This window comes from Pimephales promelas, chromosome 11 (assembly GCF_988280905.1).
Source record: "Pimephales promelas chromosome 11, fPimPro1.hap1.1, whole genome shotgun sequence".
In the NCBI taxonomy this organism is placed as follows: domain Eukaryota; kingdom Metazoa; phylum Chordata; class Actinopteri; order Cypriniformes; family Leuciscidae; genus Pimephales; species Pimephales promelas.
Genome location: NC_142779.1, coordinates 8263040 through 8285820, shown reverse-complemented (window position 1 = coordinate 8285820; position 22781 = coordinate 8263040). Strand labels below are relative to the sequence as shown.

The 22781-nt window shown below is 38.9% G+C and overlaps 3 protein-coding genes across 5 annotated transcripts; all 3 read left to right on the top strand.

The window, feature by feature from the left end:
- Window positions 1–2176: 2176 nt before the first annotated feature.
- On the top strand, window positions 2177–3343 carry LOC120479634 (G protein-coupled receptor 151 protein). Its single transcript, XM_039672313.2, has one exon. It carries the CDS (start codon window positions 2177–2179, stop codon window positions 3341–3343), a length of 1167 nt encoding a protein of 388 aa, XP_039528247.2.
- A 3610-nt stretch (window positions 3344–6953) lies between these two features.
- On the top strand, window positions 6954–16034 carry mavs (mitochondrial antiviral signaling protein). Of its 3 annotated transcripts, XM_039672708.2 has the most exons (7): window positions 6955–7410; window positions 10276–10367; window positions 10449–10514; window positions 10608–10737; window positions 10829–11009; window positions 11099–11796; window positions 13509–16034. In XM_039672708.2, exons 4-7 carry the CDS (start codon window positions 10615–10617, stop codon window positions 14271–14273), a joined length of 1767 nt encoding a protein of 588 aa, XP_039528642.2. In that variant the 5' UTR covers window positions 6955–7410; window positions 10276–10367; window positions 10449–10514; window positions 10608–10614; the 3' UTR covers window positions 14274–16034. The 3 variants fall into 3 exon arrangements, with proteins under 3 accessions (XP_039528644.2, XP_039528642.2, XP_039528641.2); XM_039672710.2 differs by lacking the exon at window positions 10276–10367 and having other exon boundaries at window positions 6954–7410; window positions 11108–11796; XM_039672707.2 differs by lacking the exon at window positions 10276–10367.
- Window positions 16035–16140: 106 nt separating this feature from the next.
- On the top strand, window positions 16141–22212 carry pank2 (pantothenate kinase 2). Its single transcript, XM_039672711.2, has 8 exons — window positions 16141–16236; window positions 16334–16586; window positions 18459–18811; window positions 18901–19154; window positions 19276–19452; window positions 20675–20798; window positions 21011–21136; window positions 21221–22212. Exons 2-8 carry the CDS (start codon window positions 16355–16357, stop codon window positions 21269–21271), a joined length of 1317 nt encoding a protein of 438 aa, XP_039528645.2. The 5' UTR covers window positions 16141–16236; window positions 16334–16354; the 3' UTR covers window positions 21272–22212.
- The last annotated feature ends 569 nt before the right edge of the window (window positions 22213–22781 follow it).

Here is a 22781-nt window from a genome sequence, read left to right as displayed (position 1 = left end):
CGTCATATTGTAGCCTCTTATACCGCTATGGCATTTGGCTTTTATGGACTCTGCCTCCCTCTTCAGGATAACTATATGTATTACAAATTTCTCTCTTTGAAATGGTTCTATATATAACCTTAAAGGGTCTATCAGCGCTACGTATTTGGAACCCCTTAAAAGGTTCTATACACTCTTAAAAAAGGGTTCCATACTTGGCCAATAGAACCTTAAACCAAACAAATGGTTCTACATAGAACCATTTTAGAGTTCCATATACTGTATGAAGTGGGGGATGGAACCATTTCTGGTTCTAAATAAAACCATTTCTTCTAAGAGTGCTGTAGAAATTTTAAACATTTCCAAATTATTTTATGTTTTTGTGTAATTCAACTTGTTGGTTGCAAAATTGTCAGTATTAGCTAGGCCACAAAAAATAAGTTGGATAAGTTGTGGATAAATGTGATATTTTATTTGAAAAATAATTAATTTTATCTTCATTTAATTGTTCATTGTTTAGAGAACATTATGAAATGTAAAATCTAATAAATGTAATAATTACAAATAATAATAATACACTTAATGTTTTAAATTATTGTTTAACTTCTTGATTCTATTGACAATAAAAAAAGAAAAAGTAATACTATTCTGTCCTATGGCACTCCAGATTTATTTTATGCAAACCCTGAATGAAGTAACTATTTTCGTAATTGTAAACATCATTAAAGATTCAAGTTTGGGATAGTAGCATTATATAAACACTAAGCAAATTAGCAAAATGGAAGTTCAATCCCTAGAGATCACCGGTTAAAGTAAGACAAGTGCTTTTGAGAAACTAAGTTAATATGAGAATGCTAATGTTTTTTGCTAATTCTAATGCTAATTTCATGTTTTTAATAAAAAATGGCATAAAGGTTGTGACATTTAGCTAAGAAGCCGAATCAAGAAGCCAAAAAACATAGCTCTTCCAGTGGGTGGTTTTTTGTTTTTTTTTTTGTTTTTTTGTTTTGTTTTTTAGTTTGTTAACGCTAAAAAATATATTTTATATTGAAAAAATGAAAGTTCATTTATACCTGGGTGTTTTCCTGCCTATGGACCAATATTCTAGAATATGCTCCATCCACACTACCCACTGCATATGGCCAGAATTTTGGAGAATGGATAGATGAATGGGAAGTTTGATCTGTTTGTCTCAGAGATCATATTTTGCTGTTTTCCAAATACATAAGAAAACTCTCCTGCTGAAATTCATTCCATTGCATATACTCCCCTGATTTTTCACGTTGTTTGTGTCAAAGAGGGTTATTAAGAGAATTGTAATGCCCCAGGGGCAATTACATACACGTCTAAAAGCACTGACTAACATCGGAGAGAAAAGCCATAGATTGTGTGTTTTTGTAGAATCTTATAAAAGCTGGTCCCTCAAGTAAAAACATTACTTTGAACGTCAGAGAAATTCTCCAAGCGGGATAAAAAATAACTTCCCCGGGCCGGCTGTCTTTGTGCACATTAAGCAAACATTTTTACTCTTTCTTTGTTGTTAGAAATTGCAAAAGAAAAGCCAAGGGCATTGTCAAGAAGAGAGTACACTGGCCCTGAATTGTAAACGCAGGTCTGAAAGAGTGACTGCAGGGCCACAAGATGCCATACAGCCAGAATAAACATAAGAATGTATGTAAGAAAAGTTCAGTGGTAAGTCACAGGAGATGCTATAGGCCTATCTATAGGCTATAAATATAATAATAACAGACAGGATTTTATTTTACTTAAAATAGTTTCCCCCAAATCCTATAAGTTGTCAGACTCCACTGTAAACCTCAATTTATTCATAATTCATTAGGCTATGGTCAATGTTTTGATAATCTGAATGGTTGTCTTCTCAAATATTTAGTATTTTGTATTTATGATCAGTCACCATTTGCACAGTAAAAACACAATACACAAAAAGTATAGCCTAAGATTTTTTGGGATTGTCTTCTTCATTCAAGCTGCACTGGTGAGAAAAGGGAAACGCCATTAGTATGTATCCAACAGACAACAGGCAAATCTGGGTTTGTGTTTCCCTACAGCTATGACCTTGATGCTGGACGACAGTGAATGGCATCTCTTAAAATATCGTTTTGTGCAGCCAAGCGCGCGCACTAAAAGGTGCATCCACAGCAGAGTAGTTCCCACTGGATTACGTCTGGCATCGGACATGGCAGCAAACGGCACATTTGTGAGCTTCAATGGTGGCATTCAGCAATTAGAAGGTGAAGATACTAAAGTAATCGTACCGGCTATTCTCAGCACAATCAGTGGTCTTGGGATCGGCGGGAATTTTTTGGTGCTTGTGATACTAATGTACATTTTTGCCTGCCGGAGTGCATCTGAGGCATATATCATGCTCGCCAACTTGAGCGCGACCGACTTGTTGATACTCTCTCTGTGCGCTCCTGCGCGCGCTCTCACATACTACAACCGTTCTTGGACACTCGGACCACTGGCTTGCAGAACTTCAGAGTGGATCCAGCATAGTTGTTTGGCGGTCAAAGCTTTCACACTGTTTGCGACGAGTCAAGCACGCCATGACTTTTCCACCCATCCCGAGGACCAGTCGAATTTCCGTCAAAAGAACGTCGTGATCACCTTAGTGCTCATATGGACGGTTGCACTCGTCTTTCCAGCTCCTGATATCGTTTTTTCCAGGTTAAAGAAAGAGGGAAATATCAGTCTGTGTGTCTCTGAGTTAACCTTTCACACCCGAGATGCTATGCGAGTGTTCAGTAAGATGCTACCATTGGGTATCTATGTTCTTCCCATCATCCTCTCTGCTGTGTCCCACATCAGGACCATCTTCCTCATCAAACCGAGTAACGACGAGGAGGTTTTTCTTTCACGCCAGTATGAGAATTCCTTGATGTATTTAAGTGTCATCGCCATGAACACGCTCATGATGCTTCCTGAATGGGCCTGTTGGGTGTGGATGCGTCATAGTTCTGGCGAAAGCTGCAAACCTTCAGCCGGTTTGCTGATTTTCGCCCAGGTGTGCATTTACTTGAGCAGCATGTTCTTTCCCGCCATCCTTCTCACCATGCATGTGCCGCTCAGAGAAAGTCTTAGCAATCTGTGTTCGCTGTTGGCTTGTCGAGGTGCTAAACACAGGCTGAAAATTGAGGGCAACGGAAATGAGATGCGCTCAATGGTTATGAAGGTGTTGGATGAGCGGGGATGTGTGACCATAACAGAAAGGCGTTCAGATGCATTCTGTCAAACTCTCCCAGACCTGGAGCATTTTTGGAGCGAACGGCGAAACACCACAGTAATGGAGGAAAGTGACCCGTTACCATGGGAACGACTGAATCAAAGTAATGTTCAACTCTGACCCTTGGGCTCATTCGTTCCCCTGTTGGAAATTCCAGTTTAAGACGGTCACTGTATCTATATAGGCATTAGCTGGTCCAAACTGGTAAATCATCAACAAACCAGCTGCCAAATGGTCATTCGGATTCCATCTTACGTTGGTCGTTGGAACATTAATAATATAATTCAATATATAATTCAATATAATTTATTAAAAGTGATGACAGAAGTCTAGTAATATTTTTAGACACCTTGGAAAATAAACTGTGCAGTCATGTATTGACTAATGCATGTATTGACTAACCCTGGATAGTTGAAGTAATGAATCTTATTGTCATTAGTCATCTTCTGTTTTCTTTGTGGTTGTATGTTTAATTAATATATCATATGTTCTGACTCCGAAATATTTAAAATATGTAAACAATAAAAAAAATGATTTACAAATTACGATAATGTCGTTTATTCCCGTTGTTGGTTAATTCCAAATGCAACTTAGTATGTTGGCTAACATTTCAGAACGTCCAACGTGATTTGTTGGAAAATGTTTAACAGAAATATTATATTTGCTTGCATGCATTGCTCTGTTTTTACCATGATAAAAAAAAAATCCAGCATAAACCAGCATTAATTCCATGCCCAGGCTGGTTAGGGGTATAGTGCTGGTCTAACTAGTGGATCAGTCAACCTGTTCTCAAGCAAAAACTGAGCTGGTGTACCTTGGTACCAGAAACATAGCTTCTCATGCTGGTCCCAGCATGCAAAACCTTATGCTGGTGACCCACAATGCTGGATTATTCAGCAGAGACTATACAGGTATACACTGTAGGACCTATATGTATCAAAATATGTGATGAAAAAAGATGAAAGGAAAGACTGTGGCCAACAAAAACCATGTGAGCATGCTGTATTATCAGTCAAGAGCTCACATTGGATGCTGTTTAGTGTAGGCTCTATTAGTGCCGAATGGATGATTACCTTTAGGTGCTTTTTGCAAGAGGTGCTTTTAAAAGGTTACAGTTCTTTCAGTTAAAAGCCTATACAAAATACACTCAGTTACTCTTTAAGGAGTGAACTATACTGTGACATACAATATGCCAGCAATGAATAATCACCACAAATGTGTTTGTAATACATGCAAATGCATTTGTACTGTATATGTGTAATTAGAAGCTCTTCAGTTAGATGGGACCTTAACTGAAATTATTTTGTACAGCTAATCTATAACCTATAGTAGCTTTGCAGATTTTGTTGTTGTTGTTGGTTTATGCCAAGTCTCTATGTGTATTACATATATTTCTTGAGAACATGCCACTACTTTTGAAAATATTAGTACGGATATTCATGCCAACAGTATTTACAGCAGATATTACAGCAAATATTTATTCACTACACAATGCATTTACTTTAGATTTTGAGTATGAAAAGGAACTGTTATACAATATTTAAGTAGGTTATTTTCCTTGTTTGTTTTAGCTAAACATAAGCACATTTGTTACATTAGTACACAGCATTCTACCTTAAGTGGCCCATTTGTAGACACATACTTAGAGTTGGTGGCTGTAGCCTCAGGAGACATTCTCATATTATTATTAATGGATTTTCTATAGTATAATAGCGATGACCATGTGAAGAGGGTGAAAGAACCAGTCAGCGTGGGAATTCAGGTGGATAGAGACAAGATGGAGGAAAGAAATGGAAAACCAACCAACGTAATAAATATCAACCAACATAATAAATTGACTGAAGTACATAAATTAACTTGGTATGCACACATCAAACGTGAGGATAGCATGCATCGAGTCTGTTTGCTACACTCACTCAGTCACATGTGGAGGTGAACGCCCCCTGCTGGAGAATATGGGTTGAGCAGCGTCTTTACGGCCCTGCTTTGCTTTGACAGCGCGCTCTTATATTTTATCAGTTTGATCGTTTTTGACCTATGTGTTCCTGGACTCAAAAAACTGTTGAGGTAACTTTTACAATTAATCAATTTTACAATTATCTTGCTGAATCTTGCAGAGACAAAGATCGTGATATTAGCTGTCCATGAGCAGCAGCAGGAGCAACTACAACTCTCGATGGGCTTCTCTCTTGACTTTATGCACCACGTGCCCCCGATTGCGCACGAGCTTCTACTTCTGTCTGTTTAGTCACTTGTCTACTGTGCGACAGACAGATAGTTGTGTGTTATGACGCATTCTTTAGCCTATTTTTACAAAAACTGCTTCTGCGGGGTCATAACATAAGATACAAGGTAATGGAGCCTTTTATACATTGTTGTGTTTCTACAGAAATATACAATGGACAAATGGAGTCTTTAAACGCCTCAGGTGTAAAGTTATTCGAGGTCAAAGTGACGCCAAAATGAATTGGAGTTAATGGAATGCTAACAGCAGGTGAAGGCTTGTTAGCCAATGGCGGCCCAGAGAGAGACTTCAGTTTCCGGCTGGTGGATTACCCCCTTGGTTCGACCTTGTCGCTGCACAAAAATAACTGGGCTAGAGGTCCAGTTGCACCGTAAACCAACTCAATCTCTTCCATCTCAGATAGGGGTATACTGGAAGAGATTTTGATGGAGAGCGGGAGAGTCTTCACTCCAATGAGGCGAGTGAAGAAGTAAGTTACTGCTGAGAGTATAAGAAGTCCCTGGGCTGGAGGCCCAGTAGCACCGTAAACCAACTCAATCCCTTCCATCTCAGATAGGGGTATTACTGTATTTTATTTTATTTTTACTCTTAACTGTTTTTATTTATAATGATTGCATTTACTGAATGAGCACTGTGCCACTGTTCGTCCGACTGTTACTGTACTTCATTTTATTTTTGACACTGTATTTTATTTTTATTATTATGATTTTTTTTATTCTAAACTGTTTTACTTATTCTGACTTCTTTTGATTATTTTAATTTCTTCCATGTAAAACACTTTGAATTGCAACTGTGTATGAAATGTGCTATATAAATAAACTTGCCTTGCCTTGCTTTAAACGTAAATTATTTTTAACGTAAAAACAACTTTTGCATGTAAATTAGTTGCATTGATTTCCAGGTATATAACAGAAAGTAATAAAAACTCAAAAATCTCCTAAAAACTAAAAAAATAGTAATGCCAACAGAGCAATATGAACTTATTTTAACTAAGTTAACAGTGCATACATTTTCAAGTGAGACATGAAGAAGCAGCATGAAAGTTCTTTGATTCTTTTTCTCCTCATTAATTCCATACAACTTCAATAAAGGTTCAGCACATAAGCGCAAACGAGAGTACATTGGTGTTTTCATGGGTGTGGTCTAAAACAAAGTATGGCACTCACTTTCACAAATTTGGGTCTAATCCATAGATCTAATCATGGATGGAGCTAAAATATCCCACCACACCCTAACCCTATCCACAACTAGCAGGAGCAGGACTAATCCCACCCCATTGGAGCTCCAAAGAGGAGGAGCTGGTCGTCATTTGACTCTGCAGTGAGCATAGACAGTGCAAGCATAAACGCGCATGTCTGAAAACGCGCGTCTGCGCAGTGAGTGCACTCAAGCTGTACGACCACATTTAATAATAATATATATTTTTGTTGGTGACAATATCACCCGGGCCACAAAAACTTTGGTTTGAGGGACTTAGACCCATAACTGGAAGTATTATCACGTTCATGTCGTTCCCTCGGAGAGTTATCAGTCAGTGGCATCTTTATCAGCTTTTACAGCTACCATACCTTTAAGAGCTGTATAATTAAAATATGTAATCATGCATTTCAAAGTCTATCTGACCAGGCATCATTTTAGTTTTCTTTCGAATTTCGACCATAGTTTTGTCCCCTCAGATCACCACACCTGCCACCTGCCCACAAATAAGGTTTTAAAAGTCGACCCATTCCAATAATATTCCAAAATCATTTTAGCAACACGGAAATACGAGAATTTAGTGGCGTATTGTAACAAGTTGAAACACAGTTCGGAGATCCAATGAAAAAGACAAACATCGTGTGATGACAGGGGAGGGTTGTGCCTTAAATGCTGGAACGAAGACGTGCATATCGAAAGTGCCTCAGTCTGCGAAAGAATTGATAGACTGACCTTCCTCTAAAGGGTAAGTCGTTCATATAAACTTTACATTTCAGGAATGTTAGTTATTATGTGCGTTATTTATAGGATACTGTAGGCCTACTTGTGTTTCATGTGTAAAATGCATAAAGCTCTCGTTGTCTCGCACCAGTTATGCTAAGGGTTCTCCTTACAGCCGGATTGCAATAACATTACCCGTCGCATAAACTCAAAATGTTATAATTTTATGCGCGTTTGGTATGTTTCCCCGTAAAATCGATTTACATTGCATGTTATCTAATTAGTTTGCATATTTGCTTGTTTAGAATGGTTGCTCGGGATTCAAAGGTTTGTTCTTTGTTGTTCTAAGTCAGGCACAATGTAGCATATCTGCATTAAAGTGTGGTATACTGGATATCAAGACATGTAGGTGCTTCCTGGTGACCTCAAAGTACTTGACAAGGTTTCTTCAAAACTTTACAGGAAAACGATACGGTCGTTTAGAGGACATTCTTCATGAGAGTAGGTTTGCCAGTTTCCTTGAACAGAAGCCAATTAAAAAGTCTGTCATTGTGACCTCAACCTCGTGCTTTAAACCGTATAATAATTTATTAAAAACTGTGAATAGTCTTGAATCTGGATGGCTGCACATTAGCTCCGAGGAAGGACAGCACATGCTTGTCTAGTTTAGTGTGTCTTTATTGGAAGATTGAATGGACCCTCATGTCCCTGTTATCATACAAGATGACAGATAGGCCTACACATGGCTCTGTTCCAGTAAAAAACATTTCATGTTTGACCTTTGAGGGACATGAACTGTGGATTAACCTGCCAGTGCCGAGCTGCACTGTCATTGAATCTGACAACAGATTATAATTGCTGAGCTGTTTAAGTGCAAACAGACCAAAGTCTCTGATGACCACTTCACCGTTATTCTGTCGATTGAACCTGACTGCTTGAATGCTCCTTTTGGCTATAAGGAGAATTGAAAACTAGATGCGTAAAGCGTAAACATATCACACTGAATATTGCCATGTGTCACAGATGCAGGTGATGCTTGTGTGACTTTGTCTGCTTTGGCAATCTTGTCTAATGTAGGATTGTATTTGTGGGCTCATTTGTTTGAACAGCAATAGTTTATGCTTTGATGTTTGGAGATCATTAATTTTTCCACTAGCTGGGTAATGTCCAGGTCACATCAGTTTTGTGCTCTCTACCAAACAGAAATACTAAATTATTCATCCATTTCAAGGTCACTTTGTTGTGCAGTTCTAGATAATATGCCTACTAATGACCATTTTAAGTGCAAATTATTTAAATGTTTAAATGGTAAAATGTTTAACAAATGGAAATTATTTACAGGTATACTGTACATGTGCTCAGAAGCTTACCACAGATATTGTTTAACTGTCATATTAAATGAGGTAGATGATCTGATCTGTCTGTCCCAAAATAACATACAATAGATATGTACTCTTTACATGATGGCACAATTTAGAAATACTTTAAACATCCACATCAAGAACATCAAATAATTTATTTTAATATTAAGGGGTGGGTGGGGTTTGGGACTCCCAAACCATTTGGGGTCCATTTAAGTCCATTATATGGAGAAAAATCCTGGAATGTTTTCTTCAAAAACCTTAAAGGGTAACTAAACACCAAAACAACTTTTTTTAGTTAATGATCTGTAAGAATGGAGCTTAATAAATGCTGTTCATTGATTCGAGTAAATTTTTTGACAATTGAGTATAAAGTGTTTTGATTTTCAAATATATGGTGTAAAAACGTCTGAGTGCTGCCCTCTTCAGGTTAAACGGAAAGCTCCTGCAGTAGGGGTACTTGCTGACGTAGCGAACTCTCAGACGCACTCTTGTCACACCCTTGGTGCGAGCTCACCACGCCCTTGGCAGCCCCTGGTATAAAAGCATCTGGTTCCGTCAAAACTACTGTAGCGAGTCAGGAGTTGGATTTATGAGTATTGAAAACGATCAGGATAGCATATAATAGCATCTAGTTAGTTAATCCTCTGGGGTCGACAAACGAGCCGGTGCATTTTGCTGGATTTTTTCATATTTTTTCATATAGCGGCATAATATCAATATGAATATATGCCAGCGTGCGCTATTGAGATCAACTCGACGACATAACTCATCAGATGCCGGTCGCGATGCGGGAGTTAAGACCGCAGTTTGAGCCAGCAGCTCGAATGGATTTGGCCCTGTGTCTACATACAATTCACCCTCATCCACTTCAGGTGAAGGTGAAGGTGAGGGAGAAAAGTCCTCGACTTCAAATGGCCGCTCTGTTGCAAAGGCAGCTACTTGAGTCACTCCAGTCTCGCTCTATTTTAGAGTCTGACAGCAGCTGTCACTCACGGCGGGTCTCAGGTGCACGCCCCCTAGCCCCGCTGGGGTCTGCCCATTTTTTCAGCATTTTTCAAATATTGCTAGTGGGTGGAGTCAGGCTCTGACCAGGGGTTTAGTTACCCTTTAATTTCTTTTCGACTGAAGAAAGAAAGACATGGACATCTTGGATGACATGGGGGTGAGTAAATTATCAGCAAAAGTTTTCTTTAAGGGTAGGTTAACTGGTCGGGTGGGGCATGGTGTGGCCCTGGCATCCCAATATAGTGAATAATGTTGTACTCCTGTGAGTTTGGACAAATATGGGGGCATTCAGGGACATCCCCTGTTCTGATGAGTAAATGTTGCAAAAATGATCTGCTTTACATTCATCACATCTACTCTACATTTCAAAAACATTTATTTCTGGTTTAAGATTGCAGTTATGTCAAATGAGTTTTCATTTTTCTGTTCTGTTTGAAAGCCTTTTTTTAATGAAGGCCAAATGGAAACTTAAGGATTTCCCTAAAATTCTCAATATACACCAATTTCACTTTCACTTTTAGTTTCAGAAGTGCCATTCATGGTGGATTATATTTCTCGCATTGTCAGTAGATTATACTCTGCCTAGCTGATGATAATTTAAGCCAATTCACAGGTAACCTTCACATTAATTTTTTTAAGGGTTTCACCACAAAGATTTGAATGAATAAAAAAAAAAATCTATTTCTTTTCCCAGGGCTAATTTGGAGTCCAGATTCAAGGAAACAAAGAAGAGGCTGTTGATTTTTACTGTTTAAAACAGGTACTTATATTCAAGTATGTGTTTTTAGTTAGTGTAATTGATGACAATAAATTACTAAATAAAACTCTTTTTCTATCACTCTTTCTTTCAAAGTGCAAAAATGGCATTGACACGTGACCAATTTTATAACAAAGCGATCAGGCCAAATTTGGCTCGCTTTTCATCAACGGTCAATGTGAGAGCTATCTTACCTCACCTGCCATGCCTCACACTCACTGATAGGGTAAGTCAGATCACATTAACCACACATAACATTGCCACTATAACCAGATATGCAAGAGTGAAAAGCTCAGTTAGCTAAATTGTTTTTGCAGGAAGAGATCGAAGCCAAGAAAGAAACTTCTGGAAACTACACTGCTGTGCAGACACTTCTGGACAATCTACGCAGACGAGATAACTGGCCAGAGGAGTTCATCACTGCCCTGGAGAACTGTGAACATAAGGAACTGGCCGCTGAGATGAGAACTGCTTATGACACGATCAGAGGAATCACAGGTAAGAGCTATCATGCTTGTGTTCAAAGTTAATTTTGAAAAGGTGGGACATGATTTATGAATGCCTTTTTTTGTTTGTTTTGTCTATATATAATGCAGCTTCTGCTGCTCCTGTGCCCAGACCTGCACCTACTCCAGCTCCTTCTCATTCTCCAGCTGGTGCCCCAGCAACCGTAATCACAGCAACAATTCATACTGTCCCAGCGACCACTTCTTCTTTGCTGATTCCACCCGCAGGGGACGTCCCAGCACATTCAGCTACCCTTTCCAACATGGCAGCACCAGAACCATCTCCTGCTCCTGCTCCTGTTCTCGAAGTTCCAGAGACACAGCAAGTGCAAAAATTTCCTACTCCGGTTCCAGCACCTTCTCTTGAACCAGTATGCCCAGCTGAAAATGCACCTCTGGTTGTTGCTCCTTCCCAAACACCTCCCCCTGCTGAAGTCTCAGTCTCCAAAGTCCCAACCCACACAGGGCCTGCTGTGAACAAAACGCCTGTTTTAGATACTCCAGATGGCTTGGCTTTAACAGAACAAACCACCAACTCCTCATCAACTGGTGAAACTCTCCTCTCCACCTCAAGTGCTCAAGCATCCTCCTCAAACACCTCTCAAAGTCAAATTACACAGCCTTGCACCACCTCCCAGAGTTCTCAGATGTCAGAGAAGATCCAGGTGGCAATCGCAGTCAAGGACACCAACACATCTGTGAATGTCCCTGTCCAAGAAACTAATCTCCCATTGAGAGAGGAGGGGCCTGAAGAGATCTCTGACCCAACTGCAAACGAGGTAATGCTCAAACCAAAGCACTCCACTGTTGTTCTTCGCTAAAAGCTATGATATAGCAAGTTTGTTTTCAATTCAGTTTACAAGTATTTGTATAGCACTTTTCACAATAAATATTATTTCAAAGCAGCTTTAACAAAAATCTACATTACAATTTAGAGCAGGAGTGAGGAACGTTGGTCTTGGAGGGCCACTATCCTGCAGAGTTTAGTTCCAACCCTAATCAAACACACCTGAACAAGCTAATCAATGTCTTCAGGATCACTAATGCCTAGTTCATGATTTTAAAACGTCGGGCTGAACTATGCGGTTCTACATGACTTGCTCTCTGTGAAATCAGGAGTGTTCAAGTTGTTGAGCTGTTCACACCACACGACACAACGTGATTGATCCGCAACAGGAGGTAACGCACTACACAAGCTGACAACAACTCTGTCACCCAACGATTCTATCTTGTCTACAAACCACGTTTTGTCACGAAAAATCACGCGATAAAACGAACCGGAAATGACGCGAAACAGCACGTGCGCCAAAACCCAGCGAAGACGACGAAGAACACAACCCGCGCATATGGACGTCAGACAGAAACAATGCTGCAAACTGTTTGCGCGATGATTTGCTCTGAGAAAAAACCCCCCGCAAAAACAGAAAAAAATTTGATTTAACCGGTGACCTCAACTCATGCCATATTCTGATTGGCTGTAGCGAGTCGTGCGACAGCTCTAGATATCTAGCATGCTAGATGTTTTTCTGGGCTCGGCGACACGTCTGCGAGCATCTTTGATGCGTTGTTGGCTCTTTCATACCAGACTGATCTCATGAAGTAGCGTGTGTATGACACGCCAATTCGTATTTCCATTTTTGGCGTGCTATCAAGACGCATAATCGCCTTTCAGCGACTTAATGTTATATAAATATATGACTTACCTCAACCCCGTCCCTAAACCTACCCGTCACTGGAGTCTGGGGTTAATGGCATTTATGACTGTTCCCTTACCATCCTAGGTATAAAAAAAAGGTATGACTTACCTCAACCCCATCCCTAAACTTAACCATCACTGGGGTTAATGGCATTTATGACTGGGTGTACAGACACGCGGAATGACGCGGACGTTAATGGCGTAGACATATACGCATACATGCGGATAGCTCAAAATGCGTAGAGATGACACGCCACCTGACTCGAAAGTGGCGTATATGTTTACGCAAAAGTCATGATGTCATGTTGTTCATACAAACGGATTGGCGAACGTTCATCGTCTGCTAATCCCCAGCGATTTGCACGCGATAACACCCTGACCTGTCGGTGAGCTTAACGATTTGCAAATCGGGGCTTAAAATCATGTAGTGTGAACTAGGCTTAAGGCTGCAATCAGGTGAGGGTTTTTTTTTAGGGTTGGAGCTAAACTCTGCAGGATAGTGGCCCTCCTGGACCAACGTTGCCCACCCCTGATTTGATTTAGAGTAATCTTTTATCAGATGTAAAATGTGTGCCTAGGTAATGTCCATAAGTGAGAATGTACAGTTATAAGATGAAACAAATCATGTAGTTAGCTAACATCATGTGTTCATTTCGGCAGAAAAAATGAGCTCATTAAAGCAATTATTACAAGTTGTGATCGCAATGATTCCATTATATAAAAAACTTCCTCAGTAGGCCTTTCTCAGTTTTTCAATGGTTAATCTGTTGTATCCTGTGCCTGTTTTCTCTGCAGCATGTTCAGAGGGACAACACTGCTGGATTACCAGTTTTGAATGGCCAAACAAATTCGACTAGAACAGGTCAGGCAACATCATCTGCACCTACTGATGACTCTCCCTCTTCCATCGACCAGGAATATTTCAGCAAACCTGGCATCCTTCAGCATCCAGAACCCCAGCAGAACAGAGCAGAGACTCTTCCTGACGTCCCAGAAGAGCCTTGCTCAGTTGTTTCAGGAGATTTGGAGATCAGCAGAGAAACAGAGTGTTCCACAGAACCTCGACGGTCTCCTAGTCTTGCAGAGCAGACCTCCACTCCCTATACCTCCCTTGATTCTGCCTCTCAGTCCTTAAATTACATTGCTGCTCCTTCAACACCCAACCAGCCAGAGGAAGACCACTACGAATCTTTCTGTGATAGTCGGACACTGGTCAACGTAATCCGGTTTTCTGAGGAGCCACCTGCTGAAAATCTGAATGGTCAGCCACCAAGCATGCTGCAACGTAGCCGAGACCAGCATACCCTGAACCATAGTGGCACAGAAAATGTAGTTCCTCCCAGTGATCCATCTGGGCATGATTCAGAGAAGAAGTCAGCCAACATCAACTACCAAGAGCAAGAATCTAATGCTAGGCCAGCAACTATTCAACAGCCAGAGCTGAGAGAAGAGGGCTGTGCAAAGTTATTCAGGTTAAACAACTTCCAATTCATTGCTGCTGCTACAGCTGCTGGGATTGCTCTGTCTGCTGTTTTCTTGGCCTGGAAGATCAAGCAATAACTGAAAAGGTCTTAAAATGATAGTTCACCCCAAAATATATATTTTTTTTTTTTCATTATAGACTCACCCTCATGTTTCACGAAACCCATAAATCAATTTTTTGTTGTTGAAGAACCACAAAAAGGACTTATTAAGAAGAATGTCCAGGCTGCTCTTTTCCAAAGAACAACAGTGGATAGTAACTTCTGCTGTCAAGTTTAGAAAAATGACAAAACATACCATAACACTATATACCAAGTATTTTAAAGCCGGAGCAGACTGAAATTTTAGTTACTCACTGAAAATCTTGCCTTCAATCCTACATAACTTCTGTCACCAAACTATTTTGTGGTTTCAACCTTATGTATTTATATGTTTGAGGCTATATATAGTACTTGTCTGCCATGTGCCTAATGCATGCCTTCCTTGCATGCCAGGGCAAGGCCGTTAATGAATTTGACTGCCGTTGCACCTGTAAAATCAGATTCACTGATAATAAATGGAGTGTCATGTACTTTTTAAATAATTTGTAGAAACTATCTTGACAGGTACAACATTGTACAACAATTGGTTGTATTGACACTGTACAACTATCTTGACTATCATCATTGTATCATTGTACAACTATCTTGACATTGTACAACCATTGGTTGTATTGTCAATTGTATAACATGGCAAGAATATATCCTGTGTGACATGAATATAAGGAGCTGTTGCATAACCTCTATTGGACAATAATAGAAAGCTCATTTGGAGCACTTGCTCAAGCATTATGTTATAGACTGTACAGTTGTTCCAACCCTCTCCGTTAGCCCCCTCACGGGAGATTCTGCAGCAGTTTTTGTTCTCAAATGTTTCTTATTTCTCGTGAATCCTCATTCACAGACACCTCATTCACAGACACCTCAGTGAACTATTTAATTCATCACTGTCCTGTACTTTGAAGGCAGTTTGACCTGTGAGACTGTCCAACAGACACTTTCTATTTTACTGAAACATCCAAGCATACACACATGCACACTTTTTGGTGGGAGGGAGGAACAATCTTCAAGGGTAGGAAATCCATTAAATAGCCTCTATACGCTATTCAAATTTCATACATAATTGTTATTTTAAAATATATGTTGTGTCCCCCTCCCATTAAATATAGGCCATTTCCACCAATACATCATTTTTGTCAAATGCATTTTTTAAATTGTATAAATTGCATACATTTTTTATGACTTTTTTATAATTAACAGAGTGCACTTTAATGCCCAATGTCACAGACCAGGCTTAAGCCTAGGCCCAAACTACAATGCAAGCTGTCTTCATTGAAAGCAACGTGCACTGAGATATCTTTAAAATATATAAGTGGCATTGTTTTGTCTCAAAATACACACGAGTAATATTTTTTTAAAGGTACGTTTATATTAGCTAATTAAATGTTCTAACATAACTAAGGCCCAATCCTGTCCAAATCTAAGCCCTTTCTGTGAAACTAGGCCTACATGTTATATTTTAATCAGCAATTGCACTTGTATCTACACTTTTTGATATGAAGTTTAGACATGTATGATTGAACATGATTTTAAATGCACTGTGTGGTATCGTAACTACTGATCTTTTTCAGTACCGGTATTAACTCTGGGCCTTTATTTTACGGAAATATTTATACTTATGCTAAACTTTCTCGGGTTTTTTTTTTTTTTTTTTTTTGGGTGTGTACTGGTCATTCTTAATCATGTGCAGTCTTAATGATCTCCAGGCAGGAATGCTTCTGAAATAAAATGTTTTACCTTGTGTCTTTCTGGTCAGTCATCATAAGCTTGTTGATTCGATGATGATGCGTGTAGTGTTGTTATTGTGAAGCGCGCCATCTGCTGGTGATGAAGATAACTTTATCGCCAATGTATACTGAGAACTTGATTGGCTCGATGCGATTTCAGTTGTCAGGAGAAGCACATTCATTGGTGACTCGAGTAACTGTTGTAAACACAGCGACGTAAACATTTTCTATAGCGACCTAAATAACAAAATGACATAGTGACAATGCATTTAAATGTGTTAACGGTGATTTTTCTGCTTGACAATCGATGTAGAGATTTTTTTCAAACGACATAATGGAGCTGAATGGAGGCTTTAACTGTGACGGCGAGGGATGTGCCGAGGAGCAAGAGGAAGAATCGATAGCGCTCAAGCTGCCTCGATCAAAGACGGAGACGTCATGTAGCATAATTGCTACACCGGGAGCAAGCAGCGCAGCGGCCGGTGGCAGTGCACCCATAGAGCAGCGGATGTCAAAATCGACGCCGGCGATGCTGAGGCTCGATTCGCAGAAAAAGAACAGGCCGCGTAGGTGAACCATCTTGTGTTATGGCGATAACGGGGTTAACGGAGCTCATGCTCACATCATGGTGATAAAAATGTCGAATATAAATAAATAAAACCTGTAGTCAGATATTTGATAGGCAAGATTGTCAATTTTGTACGCTCACAATTAATATCGATTAACACTTATCAAATCGGAGGTTCCTTTTAATCTGCAAAAACAAAATAAGCAATAGTCCTGGAATTAAATATTGTTTAAATGATAGATGATGTATGATTGGATTTAGAAATAAATGTTACACAATTCAGAAAATCCAATGTGCGCAAGGAATTGATACAGTCTAATTTCCAGTTCATTAATTTAATAAGCAAATTAACTAATTTTCAGGTATTTTATTTTTATATTGGACAATAATTTGCGACCCAACACTAAAGTAAAATTGTGCAGAAGTATATAACGTTACGCTGTATATATATATATACACACACACACATGCACTGGCCCCTTTATTAGGTACTTCTTGCTAGTACTGGATTGGACCCCCTTTTGCCTTCAGAAATGCCTTGACATGATAGCGTTACACAGTTACTGCAGATTACACATGTTGTCATGTTCAAGAAACCAGATGATCTGCTGGAAGTAGTCATCAGAAGATGGTACACTGTGGTAATAAAGGGATGGGCATGGTCAGCAACAATACTCGGGTAGGCTGTGGAATTTAAACAATGCCCAATTGTTACTATGGGACCCAAGGTGTGCCAAAAAAAAAAAACCCATCCCCCATAACGTTACACCACCACCTGCCTGAACAGTTGATACAAGGTGGGATGGATCCATGCTTTCATGTTGTTTACGCCAAATGGGCTTTATGCACTACTTCCTGAACTTCAGCCAGCTCCTTGTTTCCTGTCTGCCATTACTGGGCAAAATTGATTAATTCAGGTGTGTCTGATTATTGTTGCCGTGACTACTGAGGTCAAGCACACCTGAATTAATCAATGTGTCCAATAATGACAGACAGGAAACAAAGAGCTGGCTGAAATTCAGGAAGTAGTGAAGCTGTTCATAAAGCCAATTCTTACCCTACCATCTTGCAACAGAGACTCGGCAACGTTTTTCCAATCTTCGTTTGTCCAATTTTGGTGAGCCTGTGCAAATTGTAGCCTCAGTTTTCTGTTCTTAACTGACAGGCGTGCCACCTGGTGTGGTCTTCTGCTGCTGTAGCCCATTTGCTTGAAGGTTTGACGTGTTGTGCGTTCGACTTGGATGTTCTTCTACACTTCGGTTGTAATGAGTGGTTATTTGAGTTAATGTTGCCCTTCAAGTCTGGCCATTCTCCTCTAACCTCTGGGATCAACATGGCATTTTTACCCACAGAACTGCCGCTCATTAGATATTTTATCTTTTTCATACCATTCGCTGTAAACCCAAGACATAGTTGTGCGTTAAAATCCCAGTAGATCAGCAGTTTCTGAAATACTCAGACCAGCCCGTCTGGCACCAACAACCACACCACTTTCAAAGTCACTTAAATCACCATGTGATTGGCTGATTAGATTATTTGCACCAACAAGCAGTTGAATAGGTGTACCCAAAACAGCAGGTGTGTATGTGCATCTGCCATCTCAGACGTTTTGATATTATAACACAATTACAATAATTGTAATAATAACCTATTAAACTAATATTTAATATTAATAAATTTGGCAATTGTACTCATTGTAGTGTTGACATTGTCAAGTGCCACCATTTAGCCCTGATTGTATGAATAACCAATATACAAGTTAATCAAACTACATTTCAATTTATTTAAAACTAAGCTTTTATTTTTATTCTTGTTTACTTGCATAGCATGCACAAGGTACTCAAGTCACTAACCTGTCATTGGTCCCCAGCTTTTCCGTGGTTTGGCATGGACATTGGTGGCACATTGGTGAAGCTGGTCTACTTTGAGCCCAAAGACATTACAGCAGAAGAAGAGCAGGAGGAGGTGGAGAGTCTGAAAAGCATCCGACACTACCTCACCTCACACACCGCCTACGGCAAAACAGGTATTCGAGATGTCCACCTGGAGCTGACTGACCTATCCCTTTGGGGTCGCAAGGGCAGCCTGCACTTCATTCGTTTCCCTACGCACGAGCTGCCTACCTTCCTGCAGATGGGCCGAGACAAGCACTTCTCCAGTCTGCACACCACCCTCTGTGCCACTGGAGGCGGTGCATTTAAATACGAGAATAACTTCCGTACAGTATGTCCAAGCTCACGTTGTTTCACTTTGACCTCCTCTATGCAATCTGTTAAACTCAATGGCTCACTGTGCTGTCTCTCTTCTCTTAGATAGCCAATCTGCAGCTGTTGAAGCTAGATGAGCTGGACTGTCTGATAAAGGGGGTTCTGTACATTGACTCGGTGGTCTCAAGTGGTCTATCCGAATGTTACTATTTTGAGAACCCAACAGAACCTGACTGTTGCGAGCAGAGGGCATACAACCTGGAGAACCCCTATCCTTTGCTGCTGGTCAACATTGGCTCAGGTGTCAGCATACTGGCTGTATACTCCAAAGACAACTACAAGCGTGTCACTGGAACCAGGTCGGTCATGGCTTTATAATTTTGCATTAATTTCCTAATAGGTTTAACAAAACACTTTAACAAAATAAAAATGGATTTTACTGTAAAGCTATGGTAATTTTTTCCTCAATCTCCCCTCCAGTCTTGGTGGTGGTACATTTCTAGGGCTGTGTTGCCTGTTGACTGGATGCTCCACCTTTGAGGAGGCATTGGCAATGGCCACTGAAGGGGAAAGTACACGTGTAGATAAACTAGTCAGGGACATCTACGGTGGTGACTATGAGCGATTTGGCTTGCCAGGATGGGCTGTTGCCTCCAGGTACAGGCATATACACTACAGTTCAAACATTTGAGGGCATTTGTTATGTTTTTTTATGTTTAAAAGTTAGTTCACCCAAAATTTAAAAAAAAAAAATGTCATCAATTACTCACCCTCATGTTGTTCCAAACCTGTAAGACTTTCGTTCATCTCAAAACACAAAAAAGAAGAAATATTTTCAATGAAATCTGAGAGATTTCTGTCCCTCCATTGACAGCTACGCAACTTTGTTGCTTTATGAAGTTCATAAAGATATTGTAAAACTAATCTATATGAATTGAGCGGTTAATTTCCAAATTAGTATCTTTTTTTGTGTTTTGAAGATGAATGATTGTCTTACGGGTTTGGATGATGGTGAGTAAATGATAGCAGAATTTTTGGGTGAACTAACCCTTTAATGGGCTGCATCTATTTGTAAAAAATATTGAATAATAATATATATGATATTTATATATATTTATATATTATTATTATTCTATAATAACCGGCTTACAATTCAAAATAAGCAAAATTTTCAACAGCCAATACTCTTCACTCCAATAGTCTTCACTTTCACATGATATGTTGATTTGGTGCTCAAGAAACATTTCTTAGCATTGTCAATGTTAAAAACACTTATCCTGCTTAATATTTTTTTGATTAATATATATATATATATATATATTTTTTTTAATATTTATTTAAAAAAGAAAATTTTGTAGCATTAAAAAATGTTTTTTTTTTTTTTTTTTGTATTAACTTCTTTCCAAAAAAATCTTATTTACTCCAAACTTTTGAATGGTACACTCCTAAAAATAAAGGTTCCAAAAGGAGCATTTCGCAGTGATCCCATGTTTTTCTTAGTGTGAATAATATTTTAATAAACAGAAAATGTTTCCACTATATAGAACTGTTTGTACAATGGAAAGGTTCCATGGATGCTAAAGGGGGGGTTGATTATGATTTCACTTTTCTAACTTAAATTTAGAAACAACACTTAAAGTTCAAAGCAAAGGAAGATATTTGCTTTTAAAGAAATAGTTTTAAGGGCTACAACAAACAGCTGGTAGGGACTACACAACATTCCTCCCGGGTTAGTGACATCATCAACCCTAAAATCTACATATACCTTGCCCCCAGGAACACGCAGTCCGTTATTCATTATAGGATACTCTTATCATTTTAAAATGTTTCTGTTATGACACACATAATCAATATAATGTGTATGTATGTTTTTTTGAAGCTTTGGAAACATGATGTGTAAGGAGAAGAGAGACTCTGTCTCAAAGGCGGATCTGGCTAGAGCAACACTTATCACCATCACAAACAACATTGGCTCAATCACGCGCATGTGTGCACTTAACGAGGTACACATGTACACCCACACTATAAATCGCTATTATGTTGTCCTAGCCCTTGTCTGTCAGCCTCTTTACGGTGCTGCCTTGTGAAATCTGGATCAAGCAGCATTGTACAGGGCTATGAGAGACCAGGGGCCAATCAACTCCTTGGAAAGTTCTCTTTAAAAAAAAATAGCATTTTCAGGATGAATGCTTATCATGAGTTTGTTCTATTTTAGAACATTGAAAGAGTGGTGTTTGTTGGGAACTTTCTGCGAGTGAACACGTTATCCATGAAGTTGCTTGCTTATGCTTTGGACTACTGGAGCAAAGGACAACTCAAAGCCCTTTTCCTTCGACATGAGGTGTGTGTGAGTCTGTATAATACATCCAAAGCTCAAACAATATCTAAACAAATCACTCATAACCATTTTATTTGTGTTTTTCAGGGATATTTTGGTGCGGTTGGTGCACTTTTGGAATTAACAAATAGATCTTGATCTACTAACCAATCTTTACCAAAAGACATATTTATGCAAACAGACCAAAGTTGCCTTCAAATATCAGACCATGCCCTCAACTATAAAGACCAAGCCCTGTCATCTACCACCACATACCAAAGATATTATAGTCACTATAATAATATTATACATTCAGGTAAAAAAATCTAGGATAAACCACATGGCAATCCTAGTTTTAGGAATTGCTGAAAGCTTTAAAAATGTTAAACCATTTAAACTGTTTCAACGTCTTCTATTAAGGTATATCATAATCAACAGCTGATATGAGAATAAAGCAATAAGATCTGGTCTATAGCTTACACTCACAACACATACATACTTTACTGAAATGTGTCAGCTATCATCTTATACTGTAAATGGTTCTGGATTGATTTTGCATCAAGCAGCCGTTTACTCAAAAGCATACAGATGTTATTCAAGCACTCCCCCCCCCCCCCCATATTATTTATTTAACTGATGCAACGTAAATGCTGTAGAGGTCTGTGGAAAACAAGTGTTGTGTTGCTTGACAGCATTTTGCATTAAAAAAAACTATTAGAGAGAAAGGGACCAAGCAAAACTTTGACCTATTATTAGGGAGGTGAACAAAAAATATTACAATATGGATACTCCTCTTCAAAGATGAGAGCCTGTCATATCGTTTTGTTTTTGTTTTGTTTTTTACCTTTGGAATAATTTTGGTGTCCCTGTTTCTGTAACATTCACAAAACCAACATGTGCTCTGTTACCATCTTCTCGTAGTCTTTTGTATATTACTTGCTTGATTGCTCATGTCTGTACTAGTAATAGGCAGTTTGTTCCTACACTAGTAAATATTATGCCTTGCGTATTGTGTTCTACAACAAAATGTACATTTTTAATACAAATGACTACATTTTCTTTGTAATAAAAGATGTAAATAAAAATAATTTGTGAATTTATTATATAGCACTTTTCTGGGTTTACTTGGGTAAATCACAATATAATTAGGCTTCCTCATGCTTTTGGCAGGCAGTCGGGCAGAAACATTTAAATCGAATTTATAACTGGTAACACTTTACAGTGAGCAATACAGTATTCATTTGTTAACGTTAGCTAAAAATGAACTGTTAATTTTAGTTCATGTTAGCTCATGTCCATCAAATAATATTTACAGATAGGGAGACTGGGTATGGTTGAGTTACTCTTACTCATTGGTTATTTGGACTAGACCAACCAAATTTGTATATATTAAACTTGCATCTCCCTGCTAATTACCCATACCATTTAAAGATGAATACATATCACATATCTAGCAGCCAAATAATGTCCAAATCGAAGAAGCCAGATGTTGCAACTGACCCCAGCCCAGGGGACCATTGCAACATGTTAAAAATACCTTAAATTTCACTAATTAACTTTAGCTTTTTGCCTCAAAGACTAATTCTGAAAATATTAACTGTTTTATTATAATATAATATTATAATTTATTTATAAAATAATATTATTGTATTATTTAGTCATATTTATC